We start from the raw sequence: 25,802 nt of genomic DNA on the forward strand, positions 1-25,802 counted from the left end.
CAGAGTGAAAAAGACGGCTGTATTTGATTTACAACGAACATGATTTACAAAAGGGGTGGGGGTGTCCTAGCCGCGCTCCTCCCGGCCCCCCAGACCGGGCGGGGCCTCCAGGACGGCCTGTCTGACAGGCCGAGGCCGGGACCGCCTCTGCCGGGTCCCCTCTGGCCGCGGGGCCTCGACGTCTGACATCCGGCGTGACCTTGGAGGTGAGGCCCGGGGCGCAGAGTCAGCCCATGGGCGCGGGCCAGGCGAGGTCAGGAAGGCATCGTACCGCTTCTCTCTCCCGTCCGGGGGACGCACAGTCTGGGCTCGAGGCCCCGGGGACTGCAGGCACTCAGGCCCCCCAAGAGGCCGGACCCTCGCCGGGCGGCTGCTGGTGCTCAGGGAGGAGGGGGCGAGGCCCGGCGGCCCCTGGCCACGCGGGGTGGCGGGGGGCGAAAGGCACATTTGCGAATAGCTCAGGAGACGCCACGCGGAGACAGCGCCCGCTGCTGGTGTTCCGGGAGGGCTGGTGCTGGGGACGCCAGGCACTATTGCTCGGGAGAGAGACGCTAAGTGGCTGCCGAGGCGGAGGTGGGGTCCCCGCCGCGCCCACACGCCCTCATCCCGGGGCGGGAGGCTCGTCCTCCGCGGCCCGCCACCGCCTGCTCCGGCCGCCTTCCCCGGGGGCCGCCCAGTGCCGGCACTGGGCATCACACACCTGTGCCTCGGGACGCGGTGCCGGAGGTCAGAGGTCAGAGGTCGGTGACCTTGTTCTCGAGGGCGGCGGCGATCTGCTGCAGGCGGTAGGCCAGCTGCATCTTCTGGGCGGCGGGGTCCTCCTCCAGGGCATTGATGATCTGCGGGAGGCTCAGGTCAGCGCCCAGCGGGGACCGGCTGCCCGGGCGCCCCCTCCCCCTCCCCCTCCCTCGCCGGGGCGGCGGGACCCACCTCGTCGTAGTACTTCTGCGTGTACTGGTAGAGCTGGTGCAGGGCCACCAGGGTGTTCAGGGAGTCCGTGTGCGCCTGGGAGAGGGGGCGTGTGACCCAGGGGAGCGAGCGTGTGACACAGGCAGACTCAGGGCCACAGCCTCACAGCCCCCAGACACGGGGCAGCCACACACGGACGCACCCATGCAGGGCCGTGGCCGACACGGCTGGCTCAGAGCGTGTATACACTGGTCACTCACACTCAGGTGCCGGCCCACCTGGCCCGCCTCCCGAGGGCATGACAAACTGCCCCGCAGTGCAGTCGGCTGCCCCCCACCCCCTGGAGGGTCCTCGGTGCATCCCCGCGCCCCTTACCCGGGAGATCTCCGCCAGGTGTGTGTTCATGTCCTGGTCGCTGACCTGCACCATCTGTCTGATCCCCTTGTAGTAACTGTGGGAGAGGGCAGTGGGGAAGGGGGGCACGGTGGGTCCCGGAGGCTGGACCCGACGCTGCCCTCCAGGGGGCGCCTCCCCCAAGAGACCCCGCGGGCGGGGGGGGGGTCACTCACTCCTCCACCATCTTCTTGTAGGTCGAGATCTCCTTGGCGTAGAGCAGCTTGTTGCTGGGCGAGTCCTGTGGGGTCATAGCCACGTGAGGCCCAGGCCACGGTGGGCTGCCAGGTCCCTGCCCTCGGCCCCATGGAGCCAGGCCGGCCCTGCTCAGGAGGGGCGGACCCGCCCAGCCAGACCGGACCACACTGACACTGGATGGGAAGGGGGGCAGCAGGAGGGCGAGGATGGGGTGCCAGCCACCACAAAGCCCATCAGGCCCTGGCTCGTTTGGATCAGTGGATAGAGCGCTGGCCTGTGGACTAAAGGGTCCAGGGTTCAATTCCAGGGAAGAGCACATGCCTGGGTTGCAGGCTAGGTGCCCAGTAGGGGGCGTGCAGGAGGCAGCCAATCAGTGATTCTTTCTCATCACTGATGTTTCTATCTCCCTCTCCCTCTCCTCTCTTCTATGAAATCAATGAAAACATATATTTTTAAGAAGCCCATCACCAGGGGACCTCCCGGGCTCTGGCCCTGCCCCCCCAACCCCGTTAACTTGCACCCCTCTCTCCTGAACCCCAGCTCCAAATGTGCAAATGCACACCCACAAACGCGGCTCAGACGGCTCGGCCACGGCTCCCCTCCCCCGTGAGCACGGACCCCCTCCCCGGGCCCGGGAGCCGCCGGACGCTCACCCGGCTCAGCTTGTGCTCGGTGCGCGTGCAGGCGTCCATGAAGGTCTGGGCGATGACGGACAGCGAGGCGTCCACCACCTCGTGGACGTGCACGTCGAAGATGAAGTGCGGGTTCTTGAGGATGTTCACCCAGAACCGGAGCGGCAGGCTGAGGTGGAGCGAGGGCGGGTGAGGTGAGGGCGGCTGGGACGGGGGACGGGGGATGGGGGCCGGGGCACCGGGACGGGTGGGCGCCCGGGGAGGGACGCACGGGCCCCACCTGTTGGTCTTCCAGATGTGGATGGTGTCCTCGTCCTTGATGTCGTGCTTCTCCGCCTGCTCGTCCAGGAAGTCGAAGAAGTACTTGACGGCGGGCGGCACGGCCAGGCCGGGCGCCAGCACGCTCTGGAAGAAGTTGTCCACGAACTGCTGCAGCGTGCCCTGCGGGGGGAGGGGAGGGGACTCAGACTCAGCGTCCGGCCTGCCGCCTGGTGCCCCGGCCTGCCGGCTGCTCGCCCGCCCGCCCGCCCGCCCGCGCCCACCTTCACGGACAGCAGGCGGGTCAGGTAGATCTCGGTGATGGCCTTGGTGCGCTCCTTCTCCTTCATGCTGCCGCGCTTGCTCTTGCCCTCCTCCACCTCGTCCGTGGGCCGCACCAGGTGCCACACGCGGTTCTCGTCCTCCAGGAGGGCGTGGCCTGCGGGGAGGGCCAGGTATCACGCTGGGCTCGCAGCCCCAGAGGGTCCCCCTTCAGGGGCCAGAACCACACCAGCCCTCGTGGCTCAGGGACTGAGCATCGACCTAGGTACCAGGAGGTCACAGTTCGATTGCTGGTCAGGGCACAGACCCGGGTTGTGGGCTCCATCCCCAGTAGGGGGCGTGCAGAAGGCAGCCGATCCATGGTTCTCTCTCATCACCAATGTTTCCATTTCTCTTTCTCCCTCTCCCTTCTTGTCTGAAATCAGTCGAAACCAAACCAAACAGCACGAGGCAGGCACTCACGCTCGCCGGGCAGGTCCTGCTGGTTGTCCTCCGGCTGCTGGGAGACGCCCACCTTGGACAGGATGAGCGTGGCTCCATCCCGGACCTGGGGAACAGGCTCGTGAGGGCGGCCCCGCCCCCGGCCCCGGCCCCCCGCGTGCAGGAGGGCGCCCCCCCCCTCCCCCGCGCGCCGGACTCACGTTGTAGTGCATGAGCGTGTTGACGCGCTTCCACCGGCCGTCCCGCTGGGAGGTCAGGTCCAGGTCAGACAGGATCTGGGCCGTGGACCCAGGGCGCCACTCTGCAGAGGGACACGGCAGCTCCGGGACCCAGCACAGACCACCCGCCCTACGGGCGCCCTCGCCGTGTGTGTGTGTGTGTGTGTGTGTGTGTGTGTGTGTGTCTGTGTGTGTATGTGTATGTGTGTGTCTCTGTGTGTGTCTGTGTGTGTGTGTGTCTGTGTGTGTGTCTGTGTGTGTGTGTGTCTGTGTGTGTGTCTGTGTGTGTGTGTGTCTGTGTGTGTCTGTGTGTGTCCGGGCAGAGAGCTCACCCAGGACCACGCTGTCCGCCTTGGGCCAGCGGGAGCACGGCTGTGTGCGGTACACCTGGTCGATGATCTTCTCCTTGACCTGGGACAGTGTAGTCAACAGAGACAAACGTCAACAGGACAACGACTGGAATTTCTTTTGAGAGCCGGAAACCGCCTTCTGCGCACGGCCACGAAGCTCCCATCGCCCCGGACGTGCGCCCGCGGAAGAGCCCCACTCGAGGGGCCGAAGAGCCGCATGTGGCCTGAGAGCTGCAGTCGGCCGCCCACTGACCTGGGAGATGGTGTCGCAGTTGAGCACCTTGACGGGGATGGCGTCCAGCCCTTCGTCCTGGACGATCACGCTCACCGTCTGCGGGGGCGGGGAGGGAGGGGGACGGGGTGAAGGGCCAGTGGGCGGGTGGGAGTCCCCACGGCACCCAGCCGGCGGCCAGAGCCTCGCCTCCCCTGCAGACGGAGCAGAGGGACGAACAGCGGCCCCCGTCCCTCCCAGCTCAGGGGGCAGGGCGCACGCACAGCTCACTCCCTCGGGTGCTCAAGCCTGTGGGCCCACATGCCGACAGCAGGCCTGGGCCGTGGCACCTGGGGGTCTCCCCAGCGCAGGGAGGTGGCCAGGGAGGGGCGTGGCCTAAAGGGGCGTGGCCAGGGAGGGCATGGTCCCGGAGGGGCGGGGCCCGGGAGGGGCGGGCCCGGCTCACCAGCGGCGCGTACTCCACGTCGTCCCCCAGCAGCCCCGTGTCGTTGAGCGTGTACTTGGCCTTCTTCTGCACAGCATCCACCGGGCCCTTCTCCACCTGGTGCTTGATGGCCTTGAAGAGCTTGTACAGTGGCTCGCCGGCGCTGTCCTGCAGCAACGCGGCGGTCAGCTCCCCCGAGGGGCCACAGGGCGAGGGAGTGGGGAGCAGCACCCCCTGCTCCCCCACCCCCTACCCCCCTGCACCCCCCGCCGGGGGGCCCACCTTGAGGTACTGGTACAGGCAGATGGACATCCAGTTGGACAGCATCCTCTCCACCACCGTCTCTGACCTGGGGGTGCAGACAGGCCTGGCACCCAGGGCCTCGCAGTGCCTGCCAGCCTGGCTGGCTCTCCAGGCACCCGGGCCCGCCTCCCGCCAGGATGCCCAGGTCCAGCCTGCAGTGAGCCAGTGCCCGGCCCCTTGGGGGGTGTGTGTGTGTGTGTGTGGCATGTCACCCCGTCCTAGTGGGTGATTCTGAGGGGAGAGCAACGGCTGCCAGGATGCCACCCCTGCCCACCCTCCCTGCTCTTCGCGCTAGCTGCCCCCCCCAGCAAACCAGGTGCCCGCCCCCCGCCTCCCTGCCTCCCTGCCCGCCGCACGCACCTGCGCAGCATCAGCTTGGGGTTCTTGGCCACCACGTACTGCTCCATGAGCTCCAGGAAGAGCGTGCGCATGATGTCGGTGTAGTACTCCAGCTTCCCGTGCAGCGCCACTGTCAGCAGCGACGCGAAGTACACCTTGGCGCGGGCCGAGAACTCACGCTGGTTCTCCAGGGTGTGGATGAACTGGGGGCGGGCGGGCGGGGGTCAGCGCCTGCGGCGGCCCAGGCCCTGCCCGGCCCCCTCTCCCGCCACCCCGCCCCGCCGCTCACGTTGATGAGGAAGGACTTGCTGTTGAGCAGGTTGGAGAACTGGTACAGCGCCTGCTCCACCACCGGCCGCCGCGCCTCGGGGATGTCCAGCTTGCCGGTGATCATCACGTCCTTGTCGCCGTCCTTGGAGGGCAGGAAGAAGACGCGGTCCGTGTACGTCTTGTAGTCCAGCACCGGGATGCCCGCCTCGTGCACGTCGTTCGTCTGGTCCTCCATCTCGATCATCAGGTCTGGGGGGACAGCGCCGCCGTGACACCCCGCCCGGCCCGGCCCGGCCCCCCTGAGAGCGCCCTCCCGCCGCCCGACCCCCCGCGAGGGCGCCCTCCCGCCGCCCGCCCGCGCGCACCGGTGAACTCCTTCTTGCAGCGGTCCCGCACGCTCTCCTCCAGGCCCTCCAGCTGCGACCGGATCTTCTCGTACTCGCGCTCCGCCTGCTGGCTCTTCCTCCTGCGCACGAGGGGGCGCTGCTGTGACCCGGCCTGGCCGCTGCGGGCCGGGCAGTGGGTGTGGCCAGAAGGTGGTGGGGCGGGCCCAGGGCTGTGGGCGGAGCCAGGGCTACGGGCGGGGCAGTGGGCGGGGCCCATATGCGGGGGCGGGGCCGGGCCGAAGGCGGGCGGGCTCACCAGTAGCAGTAGACAGACAGGGCGATGACGGCCACCATGGGCACCATGATCAGCGGCAGGATGAGGCTGAGCGGCACCTCGCTCACACGGCTGTCGTACTCCACGCGGCCCAGCACCCACTCCCGGGAGCCGAACTTCACCTGCGCGGAGGGGAGGCCTCAGCGCGCACAGGCGTGGCCGAGAGGGGGCCCAGCTCCACCGGCGCGGCCTGGCATCCCCCCCGCCGCCCCGCCCGCACGTACAATGAACTCGGGCAGGTTGAGCGTCGTGTCTCGCTTCTGCCGCCGCTTGGGGGGGGGCTGCACCTCGGGGGGCTCGCAGTACAGGTCCGTCTCCGTCAGCGTCTTCATGACGCAGCGCTCGGCGCCCACGAAGGCCTCGGCCTCGTGCAGCGTCATCGCCTTGTTCAGGTTGGTGCCCTGGGGGCGGGGCAGGGTCACATGACCAGGAGGGACTGGGGGCACCTGGACCGGCCCCGCCCAGGCCGGAAACGCCCGCCCACCAGCTCCCCGGATCCCGGCCGCCTCACCTGGGCGTGGATGAGCTTGTTGACCTGCTTCTTGACACCGCCCGTGAAGTTCTGGAAGGTGGGGTCGGGCACGTACTCGAAGGCGCCGGCCTCGGTCCTGAGCAGGACGCGGTGCCCGTCCATCTGCACCAGCACCGTGAGGTTGTAGGCCTCGGGGTCCTCGGGCACGGCCGGCGACAGGAACACCACCCTGGAGTCGTTGTGGCGCGTGTACTCGGTACCCACGATCTGCAGGCCGAGGGCTGCGGGTCAGGCCACAGCACAGGCCCCTCCCCGCCCCGGCCGGCCCCCAGGTCCGGCGTCGGCTCCAAGCCCCGGGCGTCGGCTCAGAGCCCCGGCCCCCGGCAGCGGACTGACCGTGTGGGGCTGCAGGGGCCCGGCCTCCCGCCGGCGCCGCCAGGACTGCAGGGGCTCGGCGATGACCACCATGGAGAAGTTCTGGATCAGGCTGAAGCCCTGCCCCGTCACGTTGATGCTGCGGCCGCCACTGGGGGTGGGGGGTGCCTGAGTGGGTACAACTGGGCAGGGAGGTGCCCAGCCAGCTCCAGAGCAGGTGCCCCGCGAAGCCGTGCCCCCACCCCCTTGCTGGGAGGGAGGGGCCGAAACCCATGGCCCCAAACTGGTTTTGGGGGCACACGCAGGTCCCCCTGAGCCCGGGCCTGCCGCAGGATGCGGGGTGCTCAGGGCCTGTGACTGTGAGCCCTGCCCTCCTCGGGCGTCTCTGGGCCGGGGCTATGGGGCTCCCTGTCAGGATTCCCAGGAGGAAGTGGGTCTTGGGGTGCAGCAGGGTTTTTATGGAAGCTTCCTCCTGCCCAGCCCCCCCCCTCCCCTCACATCCACACCAGGCCGTGGGCACAGGGCACTTGGGAATAGCAGGGGGTGGGTGGCACGGGGCCTGGCGGGCGGAGGGCAGGGCAGAGGCCACACCTGGCAAAGCTCCGCAGGGGCTCGAAGGCGCGCAGCACGGGGTTCTCGCGGTAGGCGAAGGCGATGCCGGAGCTGGGCACTGGGGAGCCCCCGTAGAAGACCTCCAGGGGCAGCTGCCCCGGGGCCGCCTGGGGGCCCGTGACACACTGGAGCTGCGCCCCAAACCGCGTCCTGGAGGGGAAGGCGGCTGGTGTCACCCCCACCCCGAGACCAGCTCGGCAGCGCTCCCTCCCGGACACGCAGGGTCCCGGCCAGCACACCGCCCCGCCCCCGGGACCCGGGCAGGCCCGCCGGTGACACGCACACGTTGCACGGGACGCCCCCGATGGTGACGTGCACATCCTCCTTCGAGCCCGTGTCCAGGTGGGTGCCGTTGATGGTCAGTGTGGTGCCGCCCGCCTGCGGCCCCTCCCTCGGCTCCACGCTGAGGGGCTGGGGCTCCTGGAGGAGGGAGAAGGGTGCTTTGGGGTGGGGGCCGAGTGGCAGCCCCCCCCCGAACTTGACGCACAGGTGAAGGGGCACAGCCCCCAACCACCAGGAGTCCGCAGCGGAGGCCGGGCCCGCCCCCGCCCGCCCCACCCGGTCGGGGGCCCGGCACTCACCTGGTAGGTGAACTGGACGTGGGGCGGCGAGTGGCCGAGCTTCCCGTTGATGTCCACCTCCACGCCCCCTGTGAGGGGCGCCTCCGTGGCCTTGATGGCACACACGATCCTGGGGGCAGCGGGCAGGGTGGGGTCACTCAGGCCCTGACCCCCGACCCTGCCTGACGGAACGTCTGATGGGGAGTCCGGGGCCCCCACAGCCCCCGGGCCCTGTTCTCCATCTGCCCCGGCCCCCAGGAGCGGGCTGACCTGGCCCACGGGGCCGGCTGGCCACTCACCGGGTGGACACGGAGTACCGCTCCGGCTCGAAGGCGCAGTTCCGGCCGGCCACGGCCACGCTCTTCACGTCGTCCGCCTTGACCCCCAAGTTGGACCCGAGGATGGTGACGCGGATGCCGCCGCCCAGGGGGCCCGTCTGCGGCTGGATCTGCAACGGGCGAGTGGCTGACCCACGGCCTGGGCCGCGGGCGATGCGCCGGGCCGGGCTCAGGCCGCCCCCCCCACCCCCGCGGGGCCCTCTCCCCAGGCTCACCGCGGTGATGACGGGCGGCGGGCACTCGGAGGTGGCGTTGCCGCACAGAGCCTCGTACACGCACCGGCCCTGCCCGCCGCACCACACGCACCGGTAGGCGGGGTCGGCGGCCAGGCACAGGCTGCAGTCGCTGCGGCCGAAGGAGCAGTTATAGAGGGTCACTGCGGAGGGAGCAGCCGGCCGTCAGCGGGGCCACCCCCACCCGGCCCAGGCCTGCCCTGCCCCACCCAACCCTGCCCGGCCCCAGCCCTGCCGCCCACCAGACCCCCAGGACCTGCCTGCCCGGCCCCACCCCAATCCTGTTGAGTCCCAGCCCTGCTGCCCACCAGACTCCCAGGCCTGCCCTGCCCCACCCCGTCCCCAGCCCCACCCCCCACCCAGCCCCAGGCCTGCCTTGCCCCAGCCCCACCCCTCCACCCAGCCCCAGGCCGGCACGGACCCAGCACTGCCGCCCACCAGACCCCGCCCTGCTCCCCGCCAGGCCCCGCCCACCTTGGAGCTTGCTGTCAATGTATTTGCCGTAGGACTTGACGTACAGGTGCAGGGGCAGCGTTTCGTTCTCATCATGGGACAGCTGGAGGGACACGCAAGGACACACTGCACTCTGACCGCCCCCGCCCCCCGCCCTAGAGGGCGATCACTGTGCCCACAGAGGCCCATGGGGTCCCCTCTTAGCAGGGGGGCAGCAGTGGAGGGGCCGGGGTCTCGGGGACACGGGTGAGCGTGCCGCCTGGCCCAACAGGCCCACCCTGGGAGCTGTACCTTCGGGGTCTGAAAGTGGAAGGTTCCGGGGTCCCGCGTGTTCACCTGCACCTCGAACTTGGGGAGGTCACTGCCCACGTGCAGGGAGGAGACCTGCGGGACACACCGTCAGGACCCCCGCCCCGCCCCGCCCCGCGGCTCTCTGTGCCTACCCTCTGGGCCAGCTTTGGTACTCCCATCCCAGCTGACCCCCGGCCACTCCTGGACCCCGCCCCCTGGTCCAAGCCTGAGCCAATCGCCCTGCCCTCCGCCAGCCCCTCGGCAGACTGGCCTGCCTCCTTTTCTCCGTCCGAGTTGTCAGCGCCCCAGACCTCCCCGCCTCCGCCTGTCCCCAACACTGTTTCCTGAGCAGCTGCCTCCTGTGGGGGCCCTGAGCCAGGGCGGCCTGCAGGAGCCCAGTCCCCCTTCCCGCCAGCAGGATGGCTCTGAGCAAGCCCCACGCACACCCAGCCGCCAGGGCCGCTGGGCACAGGCTCTCTGCCCGTCAGCCATGCCCAGGGCAGCCTCACCGGCCCCATCTTCAGAGTGTCCAGGTTGTTGCCCTGGAAGGTCACGTCTGTCTCGTAGTTCATGGGGATGACCAGCGGGCTGGGGTCCAGGAACTGGGGGCAGCTGTCCTCCTGCAGAGGAAGGCCAGTCAGGCCCTGGTGCCTGGGACGGGCAGCCACCGCCACAGGGCCACGGCCCTCACCATGTGAGCGGGCACGATGCCCTCCTCAGGACTGGGCGAGGCCTCCCGGCACTCGTGGTAGCGCATGTCCCACTGGCAGGTCCAGCGGTTGCTGGCACAGGAGATGCACCTGCGAGAGGTTGGCGAGGGTGAGGGCACCACCGGGGGGGGGAGGGGGGGGGGGCGGGGGGGGGGCGCCAAGCTGGAGGAGCCGGGGGCGGGGCTGTGGCCGGGGCGGGGCTGAAGGAGCCGGGGGCGGGGCTGGAAGAGGGGCGGGGCTGGAGGAGCCAGGAGCTGGGCGGGGCTGGAGGAGCGGGTGGGGGGGGGGGCTGAAGTAGCCAGGAGCGGGGATTGGCTGGAGGAGCCGGGGGGCGGGGCTGGAGGAGCCAGGAGCGGGGCGGGTGGGGGGGGCCTGAAGTAGCCAGGAGCCGGGGGCGGGGCTGGAGGAGCCGGGGGCGGGGCTGGAAGAGGGGCGGGGCTGAAGTAGCCAGGAGCCAGGGGGCGGGGCTGGAGGAGCCGGGGGCGGGGCCGGGCCGGCTGAACACTCACGGCAGGTTCTTCTCCAGCTTCATGGCCTCTCCGCAGTCGTAGAAGGGGTACTGGTGGGAGGTGAGGAAGACATCGCTGTGCTGGAACTTGAGCTGGATCTCCACAGCCACGTGGTCTGCAGGTGGTGGACGGGTCGGTGTCAGGTGGGGGCCGCAGAGCGCAGGGCACTGCCGCCACGGCAGAGGTGGCCTCGGGAAAGCCTGGACCTGGGCCTCTTCCCGCCGAGTCCTGGCAGCGCCACAGCTCCCAGCAGGCCATGGGGCAGACAGCCCCCAATAGCTCCCAGCAGGCCATGGGGCACAGACTGCCCCGTGGGGAGAGCCCCTGGTGTGCACCCTGGCTCAGCACGCCGGCACCCGCTCTCAGATCTCGGCTCAGGTGTCGGCTCCCAGGGCTCCCTAGGGCCAGGTCGCCGTCCCTGCGGGTTCCTGGGTGTCTGGGCAGAGCGCCCGCCAGCTCCCTGCACGTCACCGTGTGGTCCCAGCTGCGCCGGGGAGCTGCCCTCCACGGCCCCGACGGCTCAGGGACAAAGGCTTGGCACCTGGCCTGGCCCACTTTCCCGGCTGGCCCCTGGGGACGCCTCGCCCGCGTGAAGCTGGCCGGGGTGGGGGTGGGGGGTCTGCAGACACCAGAGCCCAGGGCCTGGCACCGGGTGGTGGGGAGACGGACAAACAGCGCAGGGAGGGGCCAGGGGCACAGCCTGGCTCTGGGCGCCTCTGCCCTGCTGCATCCTGGCAGGTGCCACCGCCCCTCCCGCCCCTCCCTCCACCTCCGCCCGCCCCGTTTGGTCCCAGGAAGGTCCCGGCTGTGTGGAGCGGAGGGAGAAGGGCCAGGGCCCGGGCCTCACCCTGGCCGGGCGGCGTGCTAGGGATGCTGCTCGGGGAGTTGCACACCACGGTGTCGCCCTCCACGCGGGCAGGGTGTGCCGGGGAGTCGCCAAAGAGGCACAGCAGCTTGTCCTCGCCCAGCGCCGGGAGGGGGCTGACCGTCAGCTGCACCTGGGGGGGGGCCATGCAGCTCACATGGACCCCTCTGGCCAGCTCTGGGGGCGGGGGGCCCAGCCCTGGGGGTGTGGGGACCAGCCCTGGGGGTGTGGAAACCAGCCTTGGGGGTGGGGAGACCAGCCCTGGGGGCGGGGGGCCCAGCCCTGGGGGTGGGGAGACCAGCCTTGGGGGGTGTGGGGACCAGCCTTGGGGGTGGGGAGACCAGCCTTGGGGGTGGGGAGACCAGCCCTGGGGGTGGGGAGACCAGCCCTGGGGGTGGGGAGACCAGCCTTAGGGGGTGTGGGGACCAGCCTTGGGGGTGGGGAGACCAGCCCTGGGGGTGTGGGGACCAGCCTTGGGAGTGTGGGGACCAGCCTTGGGGGGTGGGGAGACCAGCCCTGGGGGTGTGGGGACCAGCCTTGGGGGTGTGGGGACCAGCCCTGGGGGTGGGGGCTCCAGCCCCACGTCCCACCCGCCGGCCACGCACCGCCCCCTGAGCCCGCCGGCTCATGTTCTGGGGCTGGGCCCCCGTGATGGTCACACAGGACTCCTCGTGGCTCCAGAGCCAGTGTCCACTCTCCTCAGCCCGTGGGCACTCAGCCCTCCTGGTGCATCTGCAGAGAAGGGGCAGCCTCAGCCCTGGCACCTTTCCGCACAGGCGGGACTGCCGCCCGGCCTCCAGGGGGAGCCGAGACCCCGGCCCCGGGACTCACCGCCCCTTGACGATGCACCAGCCGCAGTAGGGGTCCCGGGAGCCGAGGCACTGCTTGCAGTTGAGGTAGCTCGCGCACTCCTGCACAGGAAGCCGGAACGCCTGGGGGCGGCAGGGCCATGAGCAAGACTGCGGCCACCGGGACCCCCTCGGACCCCGTTCCTGGGGCCACCAGCTGGGTCCCACCTGTAACTCTGAGCCTTAGCACTCAGGTGCCACCTGGCTGGCCTGGCTCAGTGGCTGAGCATTGACCTGTGAACCAGGCCTGTGCCTTGACTGGGAATCGAACCGTGGTTCGATTCCCAGTCAAGGCACAGGCCCGCATTGCAGGCTCCATCCCCATTAGGGGGCGTGCAGGAGGCAGCTGATCAGTGATTCTCATCATTGATGTTTCTCTCTCTCCCTCTCCCTTCCTCTCTGAAACCAATAAAAATACATTTAGCCCTGGCTGGTTTGGCTCAGTGAATAGAGTGTCGCCTACAGACTGAAGGGTCCCGGGTTCGATTCCAGTCAAGGGCACATGCTTGGGTTGCGGGCTCAATCCCCAGTACGGGGGCATACAGGAGGCAGCCAATTAATGAATCTCATCATTGATTTTTCATTTCCCTCTCCCTTTCTCTCTGAAGTCAATAAAAATATGTATTTTTAAAAAGTCTCAGATGCCAACTCAAGGCATGGCAACACGCTCCAGGCAGCGGAGAGGTGCACGGGGCCTGTGGGGCCCCGGCCCTGTGGCTGCACCTGCCCAGGACCCACGGGGCGTGGTCCCAGGAGACCATGGTGTCCAGGGTCTGGCCTTCCCGGTGCCAGCCCAGGCCCCTTCGCTGACTCCCTGGGGGAGGCCCTTGGGTGCCCAGGCCCAGGGCTCCAGAGGCCGGCTCGAGGGGCTCTCCCCCCCTTTCATGCCCGTCCACCCTGGAGGAGCCCCCTCAGAGCAGCCCAGCCCTCCCTTCAGCAGGGGTCCGAGGCAGGACATGGGGAGCAGAGCTGCAGACAGGGGAGGTGCTGGGTGGGACAGACTGCCAGGAGCCCGAGGGGGGAGGGCTGCCCCTCCCGGTCCACGTGGGCACCCTCGGGGCCTGGGACAGCGGACCGGCCACCGGGCCCTCCCCGGGGCCTCCGCAGGCCTACCTTGTCCTGGGTCATGGCGTACAAACTGGCCTGGTCGGCGGACAGCACCAGGTCCTTCTTGATCCTCTTGTTGATCTCCACCAGGATGGAGCCGTACTCCACGGAGCTGCCGTCGGGGGCCAGGTACACCTGTGTGTGCGGCAGGCAGGGGCGTGAGGGTGCTGTTCCCTCGGAGACAGCCCTCCAGCCCAGCCTGCCCCTGTCCCACCCTGCCCCTGCCCCTGTCCCACCCCCTGCCCCAGCCCCAGCCCGTCCCACTCCATCCTGCCCCTGCCCGCGGCTTCACCTTGAGGACCTGGCCGTCCGAGGTGCCCAGGAAGGCGATGGTGTGGCCGTCCTCGGTGGCCACGGTCACGGCGGTCAGGTTCAGGCCTCCACGCTGCAGCACGGCCGTGGCGTTGAGCCCCTTGCGGCTGCCCAGGGGGTAGGGCAGGTGCTCCGAGCCGCACTCGAAGTCCTTGCCGTCGCCCTGCGGACCGCCCACGGCGTCAACGGCGGGCCCACACCCGCGACCCGCCCGGGAGGCCTCTCCCCACGGGGGCCCCTCCCAGCACTCTGTGGCCCCGCCACGTCCCGAGAACGAGGACCAGCTCACGGCTGGACGGTGCCACCACACCTGTGTGGGCACACCTGCCCCCCAGGCCACAGAGACACCGCACACGCGTGCACGCTCACGGGGCCCTCCCGAGCAGCCAGCACACGGCAGTTCCCCGCGTGGGGGACCCCGCGGGGCCGCGCACCTGGCTGAGGCCGCCGCAGTGGATCTCGCCGTGGAAGGGCTTGTAGAAGTCGGGGGGGTCCTTCTTCGGGCTCGTGTAGCAGGCGTTGCGGATGGCCAGCATCTGGTCGTTGATCTCGTCCAGAGAGAACAGGCAGAGGCCGGCCCGGGGCCCCCCGCCGCCCCGGTCCTCCCGGGCGAAGACGGCGTAGAGGACCTTGCGGGTGGCGGCGCCCGGGGCGGCGGCCGCGGCCAGGCAGGCGCCGAAGGGGGCGGCCGGGTCGGCGGGGTCCAGGCACTGCAGGCCCATCTCCAGGTAGGAGTAGTAGTAGGGGTCGTGCTTGCACATGCGGGCCAGCAGCGTGCGGCTGCGGGGCGGGTGCTTGTCCTGCTGGTTGAAGACGAAGAAGACGTACAGGCCGTCCTCGAAGGCGGCCACGAACTCCTGCGTGTTGGGGGCCAGGTAGCCGGCCTTGTAGGTGGCGTGGTCGGTGTAGGCCTCGAAGGCGTCCCGGCCGCCGGCGCGGTCCAGCAGCCGCGTGCTCACGATGACGCCGTTGTCGTACAGGCCGTTGCCCTTGCCCACGAACAGCATGCGCGGCCCGCCGCCGGGGGCCGTGGCGCTCACCAGCCCCACGGTGGCCACGCCCTCGTCGTTGCTGGCCACGAAGGACCGCTCGCCGCTGCTGTCCTCGTAGAAGAGCCGCGTGGAGACGTTGCTGAGGGCGCGCAGGGCGCAGATGCCCTTGAAGAGGCTGCCGCACTCCACCAGGCGCCCGCCCGGCGGGTCCAGCAGCAGCAGCTGGTTCACGTTGTCGGTGAGCACGGCCTCGTGGCACTGGCTGATCTCGATGGGCGGCGTGCACTTCTTGTTGTCCAGCCTCGGGCCCGTGTCCGCCTTCTGCTGCAGCTGCAGGTCGGCGCTCAGCTGGTAGAGCGCGTTCACCGCGCCCACGTACACCGTGCCCGACGCCTCATCCACCACCAGGTGGTTCAGCTCCGTCTTGCTCTGGAAGAAGTCCAGCTTCCGGGGCCGCAGGCCCGAGCCCGCGCCCAGCAGGCCCAGGAGGGTCAGGGCCCAGAGCGGCAGAGCCATCGCCCCCCGGCCCCTGCGGGAAGAGAGGAGGGTCAGGGCGGCCCCGGAGGGTCCAGGCCCTGACCGGTCGGGGCACATGCCTGGGACGCAGGCTTGAGCCCCGTAGGGGGCGTCCCCCCTCGGGAGGACCTGTCCATGCGCAGGAAGTCCCCTGCAAAGGTCGCCCAGACCCCCTCCTTGCCGGACCCTGACTGAGTGATCAGGACGCAGCCCGGGGAGGGGCATGGTTGCCCCTGTGCCCGAGTGCCGAGCCTTTCCCCACCTTCCGTGCAGCAGACACGCCCACTCTCACCTCCAAGGAGCTCCCTGCCCAGCCTGGGCACGCCGGGTGCCCAGCAGTCTAACCGGTGACGGGGCCTGGCCACCTCGGCAGCACAGGCGGGCCTGGCGGTGGCCGCCCCAGGTCCCCGCCCTGGCCTCCGCCTCCTGCAGGCCCGCCTCCCAGCCACAGAGCAGCTTCTCGGGAAGCCTCCAGGCCCGGAGCAGGCCCAGCCCTCGCCCTGTGACCCGGGAGGTCCGGGTGCCGGAGGGGCACTGTCCCCAGAGCCCAAGCCCTAGCAGAGGGCCAGGCTGACCAACAGCCCGGCATGCAAACAGGTGGACCAGCCCGGCCGACGCTCAGTGACTGAGCGTCGACCTATGAACCAGGGCAGCGGTCGGCAAACTCATTGGTCCACAGAGCCAAATAGCAACAGCACAACGACTGGAATTTCTTTGGAGAGCCAAATTTTTTAAACTTCTTCGAACGCCACTTCTTCAAAATAGACTCCCCCAGGCCGTGGTATTTTGTGGAAGAGCCACACTCAAGGGGCCAAAGAGCCGCATGTGGCTCGAGAGCCGCAGTTTGCCGACCACTGAACCAGAAAGTCATGGTTCGATTCCTGGGTTATGGGCTTGATTTCCAGTAGGAGGCTTGCAGGAGTCACCGATAGATGATGTTCCTCTCTCCCTTCCTCTCTCTCTCTAAAAAAAACAAAAACCAAACAAACAAACAAACAAAAAAAGCCCACAAACAACAACAAAAACAATAAAAAAATTAATTAAAAAAAAAAATCCTCACCCAAGGATACGTTTTGATAGATTGATTTTTAGAGAAAGAGGAAGGGGACAGGGAGAGAGAGGGCAACATCGACTGGGCATCGAACCCACAACCCAGGCATGTGCTCTGACCAGAATGGAACCCACAGCCCTTTGGTGCCCGGGAAGACGCTCCAACCAGACAGCCACGGCCACGGCTAAAAACACGGAAAACTTAGAGAAGAGAGACCACGGGCGGGCCACTCCTCATGGCACACGGCGCTGCCTGACGGGAAGCCGGGAAGCCGAGGCAGCCGCCGAGGGGGAGCTGGGCTCAGGCTCTTCTGTGCCCAGAGCCACCAGCAAAGCCGGGCCTGCCTCCTGGCCCCCGCCCCAAGCTGCGCTGGGAGACCGGAGTCCGAGGGGGCACCCCCGGGGCTGGGGCGGGCCGTGTCCGCGTCCGCGGGCAGGGGTCTATCAGAGCACACGGCCTGCATGTACGCGGTCCACACGCCTGCCCGGGTGCGAGGGAGGAACCGCTGAGGCTGGCTCCAGGCCCCAGGCGGAGGGCGGTCAAGGCCCAGGAGTGGTCCTTGGAGAGCACCCACCCTCGGTTCTCTCCCCAGTGCAGCGGGCTTCCGGCCCCTGCCGCCGCGGGGCGGCCCGTGCCCTCACCCTCGGGACCACCCTGTGCTGGTCAGAACCCCACACCAGCTCCCACTGCCACCAGACTGCCCTTCCTGGTTCCGCCCGAGCCCCATCCCGGGCTGGCTGCCATCTTCCCCGACGGCTCCTGTGCCGGACGCGACACCCTCGCAGCCCTGCCCATGCCAGCGCCTGAGTGACCCTGGCCCCGCCTCCCCGGCCCCCACCGGCCGCCGGCCCGGCCCTTCCGGAGGAGCTGGCACCCCTCGGCAGCCGCCTCAGACAGCATCGCCCCCCCAGACGCGTACTCCCCGAGCAGTAACTGCAGTTCCAGCCCCTCTCCCCGTGCACTGGCCCACGCTGCCTGCACTGGCCCACGCCGCCTGCACTGGCCCACGCCGCCTGCACTGGCCCACGCCGCCTGCACTGGCCCACGCCGCCTGCTCCGAGAAGCGGGCAGGGGCAGGGAGAGGGTTCCCTGGGTGAGCAAAGCTGTGCTCACTGGGACCCGTGGGCTCACGTGCCACCAGCTTCCTTCTTGCTTGGGCGTGAGGAAGCCCCTCGGCCAGGCAGCTCCTGCCTCTGCCCAGAGCCGCCCCCCCCCCCCACACACACACGCTGTGCCCTGAGGGCCCGGGAAGAGGAGAGGTGCCCAGGGCAGGGTGTTGGAGGAAGAGGACCCAGCAGGGACCTGGGGGCAGGAGGCTGGGCGGGGAGAGGGGCAGGGCCCAGCGGAGGCCGTGAGAGGAGGAGCCGGGGGAGGGGAAGGAGGGGGCTCTGGTCAGAGTGAGGACGACTCCACAAGCCCCATGGACCGCGTAGCAGGCCGGCCGGCCGGCCCTGGGGGGAGGGGGCCCCACCACACAGACTCTCTCTAGGCTCGGCTGCCTGTCCAGGGGGCGGAGGAGTAGGCTGGGGAGACCCCCAGATGTGGGTGTACCACCAGGAGTGGCCCCAAGTCCCGGGCAGCAGCCAGGAGTCCCTCCTGTGGGGCCTCCGGGAAGGAAAGGACCTGGCATCCCCACCCCTGCGTCCAAAGTCCACTCTGCACCGAGCGCTGACCCAGCCCCTTGGCCTCAAGCCTCACTGGCCCTCCCTGCCCGGCCCCACTCACCCCAGAGAGCTGAGGGCCGCCGAGAGCCCCAGAGAGCCCCAGCTGCGGCGCTACACTGCCTGCCTGGCTGCTGGCTGAGCCGGGAATGAATGGAATGTTACCCGCCTGGGAGGGAACTCAGCGGTGGAGGGGGGGCGGGGGCGGGGCGGAGCCGGGGCTGTGGGACGCCCCCCCCTTCTGAAACAGCTCTCAGCTCCGACCCTGACCCCTCCCTCAACCGCCAGCTCACACCTGTGGTCACGGAGCGTGAAGAGAGTGCTGCGGGCTTCCTGTGGTTAATGTCCACCTGACCGCGTCCCCCAGGCTCCCGCAGGGCGAGGGCCCCGCCTGTCCCTCCACGCCCCCCCGGCCCCCCCAACCTGGCCTGGGCTGGCCAGCCTGTGCTCAGGGAGTGCCTCCTGTGGTCAAGGACCTGGCTCAGCCGCCAAGCACTGCCCCCTCGCCCCCCCTCGGCGCGCAGGCTCCCTGCCCCAGGGCCCGTGTGGTGTGGGTTTCGGGCAGGAGGGCGAGCCCGGCCGAGCCCAGCCAGGCAGGCTGGCGGGAGGGGCTGGTCACCTCCACAGGTAGCCGCTCCGGCACGTCCTGCACAAACAGCCTCAGGTGACCCGCCTGGCAGGCCCCGGGAGAGGTGGCCCACCTGACCGGAGCCCGCCGGGAGGGCGGACAGACGGCAGGCTGGCGCAGGAAGTGCCAGGCACGGCCGGCAGGCTTCCTGCCTCGGAGTTCCTGGAACGGCGCTTCCTGTTTTGAAGGTGGCCCAGACCCCCGCTGCCCCTGCCTACCGGGAAGCGGCCGTGCTCGCCCAGCCCGGGAAGCGGGCCGCGGGGATTTCCTCGCGGCACCAGCCGGCTTTCCTGGCCGGAGTCCTGGCCGGCGCCCGGAGGTGCGCTTCCCAGAAGTGACGCCCGCTCCCGCCCCTGCCGCCGGCCGGGGAGGGTCTGGACAGCCGCCCCTTCCCACAAGCCCACACTCAGGCTCCAACGCACACACCCTGCCAGTCTCCCCGCAGCCCCCCCACACACACACCAAGCAAAACCCGGCTCGGAGCGGGACCTGGCCGTGGTCCCCGCCGGCAGACGCGTGAGCAGGCGTGCACCCACAGGCCCCGGCAGGACCAGGGCCGCACCAGCCGGCGGGCGGCACCGCTGGCCTCCCTGCTGCCCCACTCACCCAGGCTCCAGCCGTCCCGCTCAGGCTCTGCTCCCGGCTGGCATCCAGGTTCTCTAGGAAGCAAAGGGGAGAGTGGTCTCACCACAGGCCCGGCCCGGGTCCGCCTGTCCCCTCAGCTCCGCCTCTGGGGGTGGGGAGCCGTCCAGGGGACCCCACCGGCGGCCTCTGCCATCCTGAGCAGGAGACCCCAGATCTCCTTCCCCCGCTCCGTGCCCTTAGCCCTGCACCCCGTTGGGGGGGCACACATGTGGTCCTTTCAAAATACAAGCCTGATACTCTCCTCTTTCCTCTGCTCAAAAAAAAAAGGCAAAAAAAAAAGAAGTGGGGAAAGAACCAGTTTTCTCCTTACAAGTCTACAGGTGGCTCAGCTGGTTGGAGCATCTGTCCCCCACACAGGAAGGTTGCAGGTTCGATTCCCGGTGGGGTGTGCATGGGAGGCAACCAATGTTTTTCTCTCCCTTCCTCTCAAAACAAACAAACAAATAAAAAACCAACAGGGAATATCCTCGGGTGGACACAATAGGGTTCGAATAATAGGCTTAAATAACAAAATAAAAATTGCTTTTAAAAAACTTGCATGCCCCTGACCCCTGCAGTTCTGCTCACGAGCTGTGTGACTGTGGGCAAAGGACTGAACTTCTCTGGGCCTCGTTTCCCGCCTGTGAAACGGAGACCGCCCTCCCGAGCCCCTCTGGGGTTTGCAGGGACCGAAGGGTTCATTCAGAGAAGCCCCAGGAGAGCGTGTTACACTGTAGCGCTCAGCGAGGCTATTGTATCCGCTCCGGGACCCAGATGGCCATGACGGCGAGAAGCTGGCCACCACCTCCAGCGAGAGCCCCTGGGACCCACAGGGACCACCGGGGGGCCCGTGCGACCCCGGGGAGCCCAGGCGGCTGCGGCTCGGGACTCTGGGACCTCCCCAGGCGTCCCTGTGGGCACACAGGCGTTTCACTGCTGAGCTTCAGCCAAATTGCAAACGTGGTGGAGCCCCGGGGCAGGGCGGGGGGCGGGGCAGCAAAGGAACTGCATTTGTGAGACATTTTATAACATATTCCTTCAGCCCCGGCCCCGGCCCGGTGGCTCAGGCTGCTGCAGCGCTGCCCCTTGCACCAAAAAGGGCATGGGTTCGATTCCCGGTTGGGGCTCACACAGGAGGCAACCAATAGATGTTTTTCTCACATAAACGTTTCTCTCCCTCCCTTCCTCTCCCTAACAATCAATAAAAATATTTTCTTGGACCCTAACCGGTGTGGCTCAGTAGATAGAGCGTCGGCCTGTGGACAGAAGGGTCCCAGGTTCGATTCCAGTCAAGGGCATGTGCCTTGGATGCGGGCACATCCCCGGTAGGGGGTGTGCAGGAGATAGCATTACTGGATTAAACCTCCCCATTCCCTCCAGCTCCCCTCAGCCTCAGGGACTCCCCCCTCCTCAATCCCTCCCGGCTTACCCCAACCCCCCACACCCAGGCTCGGCCACTGAGCCCTGCGTGGTGCCCCCACTACTCCTCCACCGGGGTCAGCCCACCCCTCCCCACTCCCCCCTAACCTCCTGCTCCACCGGCCCTATGCTGCCCACCGCCCAGCGGGGTCACCCTCACCCACACTCCGAGCAGGACCAGGCCTGGACCCGGCGGGGACAAGGGGGTCCAGAGGGACAAGGAGGCAGGAGGCGGGCAGAGGGCAGCGGCACTTCCCTTCGGGTCCTCGGCCCCTGGCTGGTGGGAAACGCTGACCCTGGACGGCGGGACCCAGGAGGGACCCAGGAGAGGGGCTGAGGCAGCCTTTGTGGAGGCAGCGAAGGTCCTGCCTCCGGCTCGGGGGTCAAACCACAGGTGCCAGCACCGGAGCCTCAGGAGGAGGCGAGGACCAGCCTGGCTCCCAGCTCTGAGGAGCAGGTGGAGGCCACCTCGGGGCACAGCCCACACGGCGCCTCCATGTGCCCATGCCTGCTCTCAGCCTCCTCCAGCCCCGACCTGGACCCCACGGCAGGCTGCGGCGGCCCCGGCCCTCCCCTCCCACACACAGCCACCCCCAGGGCCTGACCAGCTGGGCCGCCGTCTCAGATGCCCCCAGAGGCGGCCCCTGGGTCCCCTCCCAACAGAACGGACCCTCTCCCTCCTCAGCACCAAGTCCCAGGGCCTTTCCGAACTCACAGCGCCTCTGCTCGCAAGCACCCCTGCCGGCCCCGCTCCTCCCACCACCTCCATTCACCCCAAGAGCCAGCCTTCTTGCCCAGCTCTCAAAAGGGCCCCTCAGAAGAGACTCCCTGAGTGCCCAGAGCCCGAGGCCACAGCTGCCCCTCGCCGCCCAGCACACAGGGGCCTCCAACAGCCAGACCACGGGGTTCAAACCCCAGCTGTCACTTTCTTTAAAAAAAAAAAGCACTTTCATTGATTTTAGAGGGAAAAGTAGAGGGAGAGATAGAAACATCCACAATCAGAGAAAACCACTGGCCAGCTGCCTCCTGCACGCCCCCCACTGGGGATCCAGCCCCCACCCCAGGCCTGTGCCCTGACAGGGAATCGAAGTCCTTAAGTCCGACACTCAACCACGGAGCTCTGACTGGGCTGTCATTTTCTACCTGTGTTCCTGGGCTGCTGACAAAGCGACGCCGTGCCTCAGTTTCCCCACGTGTAACACGGGGCTGGTAATGGCACGGACCTCAGTGAGCTGCCCTGCGGTGTGAGCGAGCCCGTGAGTGGGAATCCTATGGCTGTGCCTGCAGTGGAGGCTGTACCCATGACGTCACCACATCTCTGCTTTCGCTGAACGCCCCCTGGAAAACTCCTACCCATCCCCCGGAACCCCGGAGCACCATGCTGACCGACCCTGCAGATCCTCCCTTATCGGCTGGTGTCGATGGTCTTCACAGATGAAGGCAGGATCTGGCCAGGGGGACACGTGTGGGTCTGAGCCCAACAGACCCAGGAGGGGGTGACAGGGTGGACAGAGCCAAGAGCACCTGTGCCCCTGCAGCTGGCCCCCAAGCCTCACACACGGCCGTGTGTCCCCCCGGCCCAGCCAGAGCACCAGGGGACAGCAATGCCAGGCAGTCGAGGCCTCTCCTCCACTCGGCAGACCCGTGGGCTCAGCACGAGCCCCCTCCCGGCTCCATCGCCTCTCACCCAGGCCTCTGGCACAGGTGGTGCTGCCCCGTCCACCGGGGAGGTACCCAGGAGCAGCCCGAGGAGGGAGGGCAGAGTCCTCACTGCAGACCATGGGGGGACAGTCAGGGGCTCTTTCCACTGTTTTCGGGTGAACACTGTCGGAGCAGTTTCTTAAAATCAAAACAACAGAGCCCCGGCCTGTGTGGCTCAGTAGATAGAGTGTCGGCCTGTGGACCGAAGGGTCCCAGGTTCAATTCCAGTCAAGGGCATGCACCTCGGTGGCAGGTTCCTCCCCGGCCCGGCCCTGGTCAGGATGCCTGCAGGAGGCAGCCCATGTTGTGTTTCTCTCACATGATATTTGTCTTCCCCTCTCTCCTCCACCCTCTCTAACAAACCAAAGGAAACATAGTCTCAGGTGATGATTAACCAAGAAAATCAAAACAGCGGAAAGCAGCCATGAGGGAGGGTCCAGCAGACACACCCAGGACTGAGGGGGGCAGGGCCTGGGCGACAGGTGAAGGCTCACCAGGTGGGGGCCCAGGCCCAGGCCGGGCCTGTGTGTGTGTGTGTTGGGCGGGGGGGGGGGGGGTCCCAGCGCGGTGGAGGGCACCTGGGCCTGCAGGTGGGTGGCACAGAGGGCACCCCCAGGCGAGTGGCTGCAGGCACCTCCCCCTCCCTGCCCCCAGGGCCCCAGAGAAGGCGGGGCGCCCCTCCCCGCCCCCGCCTCCCCCGGCAGCTGGCGGCCTGGGGACGCAAATGCAAATCTGCAATTAGCCGCCGCGCACAGCAGATCAGCAGACAAACCGGCAGCGCCCGCACCCGGGCCGGGCAGCTTTCCAAACGGGCGCGAGGGGGGGTGCTGGTGCTGGGGGGCGGGTCAAAGTTCACGCCGGGAGCCAGGCCCCCCCCCCCCGCCCCCCGCGCCCCCGAGGCCCGGCCTGCGCCCTCCCCAGCGGCCCGGGCGGAGCGCGCCGGCGCCACCGGCCTCCCCGGGGAGCCACCGGGGCCGCGGCGGCATCGGGGCGCCGCTCCGAGGGGAGACTGGGCGCCCGCGACCGCCATCCCGAGCGCCAGGCCCGGCAGGACGGCGGCCGCGTGGGCGCAGGCCCGGCCCGCGCTCACCTGGGTCGCGCCCTGGACCCGCCTCGCGCTCACCGGCCGCGGCCTCCGGTCCCGGGTTCGACCCCGGCCAGGCCCCTCCGCGCCGCCAGCCCGCACTTTGGCCCGCCAGCCTCCCGACCCAGGACCGGAGGTGGGGCCGCGCCCTGACTCACCGGAGGGAAGGCGGGAGGGAGCCAAGGTCCCGGCACCTGGGCCGGCGGCGGGCGGGGCGCGGCGAGGCCGGGCCTGCGTCAGCGCCACCGGAGCCTCCCCCGACCCTCCCGGGGAGGGTGTTAGCCCTCCGCCCCGGGGCTCCGCCGCCTCCTGCCGCCGGACCGCAGGGATGGGAGGGCTCTGCGTCCTCCCCCGCAGGAGGCCACCCAGGTGGGCGGGGGGAGGGAAGGTCACCCAGGTGGGCGGGGGGAGGGAAGGTCACCCAGGTGGGCGGCGGGGGGAGGTCACCCAGGTGGGCGGGGGGAGGGTCACCCAGGTGGGCGGGGGAAGGTCACCCAGGTGGGCGGGGGGAGGGTCACCCAGGTGGGCGGGGGAAGGTTACCCAGGTGGGCGGGGGGAGGGTCACCCAGGTGGGCGGAGGGAGGGAAGGTCACCCGGGTGGGCGGCGGGGGAAGGTCACCCAGGTGGGCGGAGGGAGGGAAGGTCACCCAGGTGGGCGGAGTGGGAAGGTCACAGGCCCCAGACCACAGCGGAGGGGATCGCGCCCATCGCACAGCCTCCGGGCCCAGGGACCTCCCAGACGGGATCCGGGCCCTTCTGGCCCCTCTGAGGCCGAGGTCAGGTCCTCGGGAGGTCAGGGCACCAGGATGTCTGGTCACCAGGATGTCCGTCCTCCTGCCCTCAGGCGGAGCCGGGGTCTCTGTCCCACCCCACTCCCCACAACTGCAGCCTCCGTGCTGGAGGGGGGCAGGCGACCCAGACGGACCCCGAGCCGCAGGCCATCGGCCGTGCCCTGCCTCCACCCCGCCTAACGTGTGGCGACTGGCTTAGGAAAACCCCCGCCCGCCGGCTGGCCCGCTGGCTCAGGGGTCGGTTGTCCATCCAGGAACCAGGAGGTCAGAGTTCGATTCCCTGTCAAGGGCACACGCGGGGTGGCAGGCATCATCCCCAGAAGGGGGCGTGCAGGAGGCAGCCGGTCCATGAATCTCTCTGGTCATTGAAGTTTCTCTCTCCCTCTCCCTTCCTCTCGGACATCAATGAAAATATACGTTAAAAAAAAGAACGTGGAAAGGAAGGTCGCTCTCCTGAGCTGACCTCCCCGGGGGCTGGTGTTGTCAGAGAGCGAGGGACCGGAAGAGGGGAGAGAGGTCAGAGGTACCAGACGTGGGCTGGGGCCGGCTGGGGCCGGCTGGGGCCGGGGCGGCCACGGCCGGGCGGCCACAGCACAGAGAGGCCTCCAGCCACGGATGGGGAAGAAGCCGTCCAGACAGCTGGTCAACCACAGGGGCTCCTGCGTGGCCGAGCGCTTACCCAATCCCAGCTGGGAGAGGCGGGGCAAGCCTCTGGATATTGGGGCTCAGTGACAAGCACAGATCTCCGGTGTCTGCCTCCCTAACCGCTGGCACCCACCCCACAAACACACACACTCCTCTAAGTGCCCAGTTTATCTCCCCTGCAGGCTCACCCCCCGCGGCCGGCTGGACCAGGGCCACCTCGGGCTCTGGGCGGCTGCAGGGGCCCAAGACCAGCCCCCCTCCGCAGCCCGTGAGTGTGTGTGCGTGCGTGCGTGTGTGTGCGCGCGCGCGGGGCTGATGGGGAGGGGGAAAGCGGGAGGAGCAGCAGGCCTATAATCTCCCCGTCAGTCTGTCAGCGCCTCGGCGGTCACCCCGGCCCCGCCCCCTCCGCCAGAGGCAAACCCCACAATTAGTTGGGGGCACCGTGCCAGCCCCCACGCACGTCCACGTGACCACACGTGTGCAGCCACACACGTCTGTGATGGCAAGGGGGCCCTGTCCCCCGGAATATCCCCAGGACAGGGAGCCCACGGAGGCACCCCAGACGCAGGCACGTGGGCAGGAGAGGCTGTGGGTGGGAGGGGTCTGTCCAGTCCCAGCGCCGGGTCAGCCCAGAAGGCCCGGGGGGCCAGGAGGGGCAGAGCTGGGCTGGCCTGGAGGGGGGCCGTGTCCTGGAGCGGCGGGGGGCACGCCCCGCATTGGGAAAACCCCAGGGAACAGTGCAATCTCCGGTCCAGGGGGGCTGGGGGCCTGGTGAGGGACACGGTGCTGGGGGTGCTGACAGGGTCCGAGGCCGGGCTGGTGGGACAGTGGGCAGCGACCGCAGGACAGACACCGGGGCTTTAGGAAGGCAGAGCCCGCGATCCCAGGCAGCAAACGCCCCGCTCAGGGTGAGAGGCCCTCGGGGGGGTCACTGGGGAAGGGGTCAGATGGCCCCTGGCCTGCCTGCCCAGCTCCCCGGGGTCAGGCCCACCCCCTCCCCAGTCGGTGGTCACTCAGTTGAGCAAGAGGCTGCCACACAGGATGGGGCAGAGGCCGCCTCCAGGAGCTGGGCTGGGCCCGGGGACAGCATGCCTCC

General features: G+C 69.0%; 1 protein-coding gene across 3 annotated transcripts in view; it reads right to left on the reverse strand.

The window, feature by feature from the left end:
* Nucleotides 1–25,802, reverse strand: part of PLXNB2 (plexin B2) — a 30,423-nt gene continuing 4,621 nt past the window's right edge. Inside the window, exons 2-39 of one of the 3 annotated variants that reach the window (XM_084879667.1) lie at nucleotides 19,049–19,101; nucleotides 14,029–15,115; nucleotides 13,575–13,757; nucleotides 13,289–13,417; nucleotides 12,159–12,259; nucleotides 11,933–12,059; nucleotides 11,310–11,460; nucleotides 10,463–10,577; nucleotides 9,935–10,043; nucleotides 9,753–9,863; nucleotides 9,244–9,336; nucleotides 8,974–9,055; nucleotides 8,482–8,642; nucleotides 8,228–8,376; nucleotides 7,950–8,058; nucleotides 7,652–7,788; nucleotides 7,348–7,518; nucleotides 6,778–6,907; nucleotides 6,421–6,648; nucleotides 6,134–6,310; nucleotides 5,892–6,031; nucleotides 5,615–5,715; nucleotides 5,269–5,498; nucleotides 5,001–5,182; nucleotides 4,620–4,686; nucleotides 4,359–4,505; nucleotides 3,935–4,012; nucleotides 3,664–3,742; nucleotides 3,314–3,414; nucleotides 3,135–3,219; nucleotides 2,675–2,829; nucleotides 2,413–2,573; nucleotides 2,154–2,301; nucleotides 1,479–1,543; nucleotides 1,285–1,360; nucleotides 931–1,005; nucleotides 701–839; nucleotides 1–530 (exon numbers count right to left, since the gene is read on the reverse strand). In XM_084879667.1, the coding sequence (XP_084735793.1) occupies nucleotides 735–839; nucleotides 931–1,005; nucleotides 1,285–1,360; nucleotides 1,479–1,543; nucleotides 2,154–2,301; nucleotides 2,413–2,573; nucleotides 2,675–2,829; nucleotides 3,135–3,219; nucleotides 3,314–3,414; nucleotides 3,664–3,742; nucleotides 3,935–4,012; nucleotides 4,359–4,505; nucleotides 4,620–4,686; nucleotides 5,001–5,182; nucleotides 5,269–5,498; nucleotides 5,615–5,715; nucleotides 5,892–6,031; nucleotides 6,134–6,310; nucleotides 6,421–6,648; nucleotides 6,778–6,907; nucleotides 7,348–7,518; nucleotides 7,652–7,788; nucleotides 7,950–8,058; nucleotides 8,228–8,376; nucleotides 8,482–8,642; nucleotides 8,974–9,055; nucleotides 9,244–9,336; nucleotides 9,753–9,863; nucleotides 9,935–10,043; nucleotides 10,463–10,577; nucleotides 11,310–11,460; nucleotides 11,933–12,059; nucleotides 12,159–12,259; nucleotides 13,289–13,417; nucleotides 13,575–13,757; nucleotides 14,029–15,102 (5,532 nt within the window). In that variant the 5' untranslated portion in view covers nucleotides 15,103–15,115; nucleotides 19,049–19,101 and the 3' untranslated portion in view covers nucleotides 1–530; nucleotides 701–734. Of the gene's footprint in view, nucleotides 840–930; nucleotides 1,006–1,284; nucleotides 1,361–1,478; nucleotides 1,544–2,153; nucleotides 2,302–2,412; nucleotides 2,574–2,674; nucleotides 2,830–3,134; nucleotides 3,220–3,313; nucleotides 3,415–3,663; nucleotides 3,743–3,934; nucleotides 4,013–4,358; nucleotides 4,506–4,619; nucleotides 4,687–5,000; nucleotides 5,183–5,268; nucleotides 5,499–5,614; nucleotides 5,716–5,891; nucleotides 6,032–6,133; nucleotides 6,311–6,420; nucleotides 6,649–6,777; nucleotides 6,908–7,347; nucleotides 7,519–7,651; nucleotides 7,789–7,949; nucleotides 8,059–8,227; nucleotides 8,377–8,481; nucleotides 8,643–8,973; nucleotides 9,056–9,243; nucleotides 9,337–9,752; nucleotides 9,864–9,934; nucleotides 10,044–10,462; nucleotides 10,578–11,309; nucleotides 11,461–11,932; nucleotides 12,060–12,158; nucleotides 12,260–13,288; nucleotides 13,418–13,574; nucleotides 13,758–14,028; nucleotides 15,116–17,878; nucleotides 17,933–19,048; nucleotides 19,102–25,802 lie in introns of those variants that run through there. The other 2 variants (XM_084879668.1, XM_084879669.1) reach the window with 2 other exon arrangements.

Source organism: Pipistrellus hanaki (genome assembly GCF_964339955.1).
Source record: "Pipistrellus hanaki genome assembly, chromosome: 3".
NCBI classification, from domain to species: domain Eukaryota; kingdom Metazoa; phylum Chordata; class Mammalia; order Chiroptera; family Vespertilionidae; genus Pipistrellus; species Pipistrellus hanaki.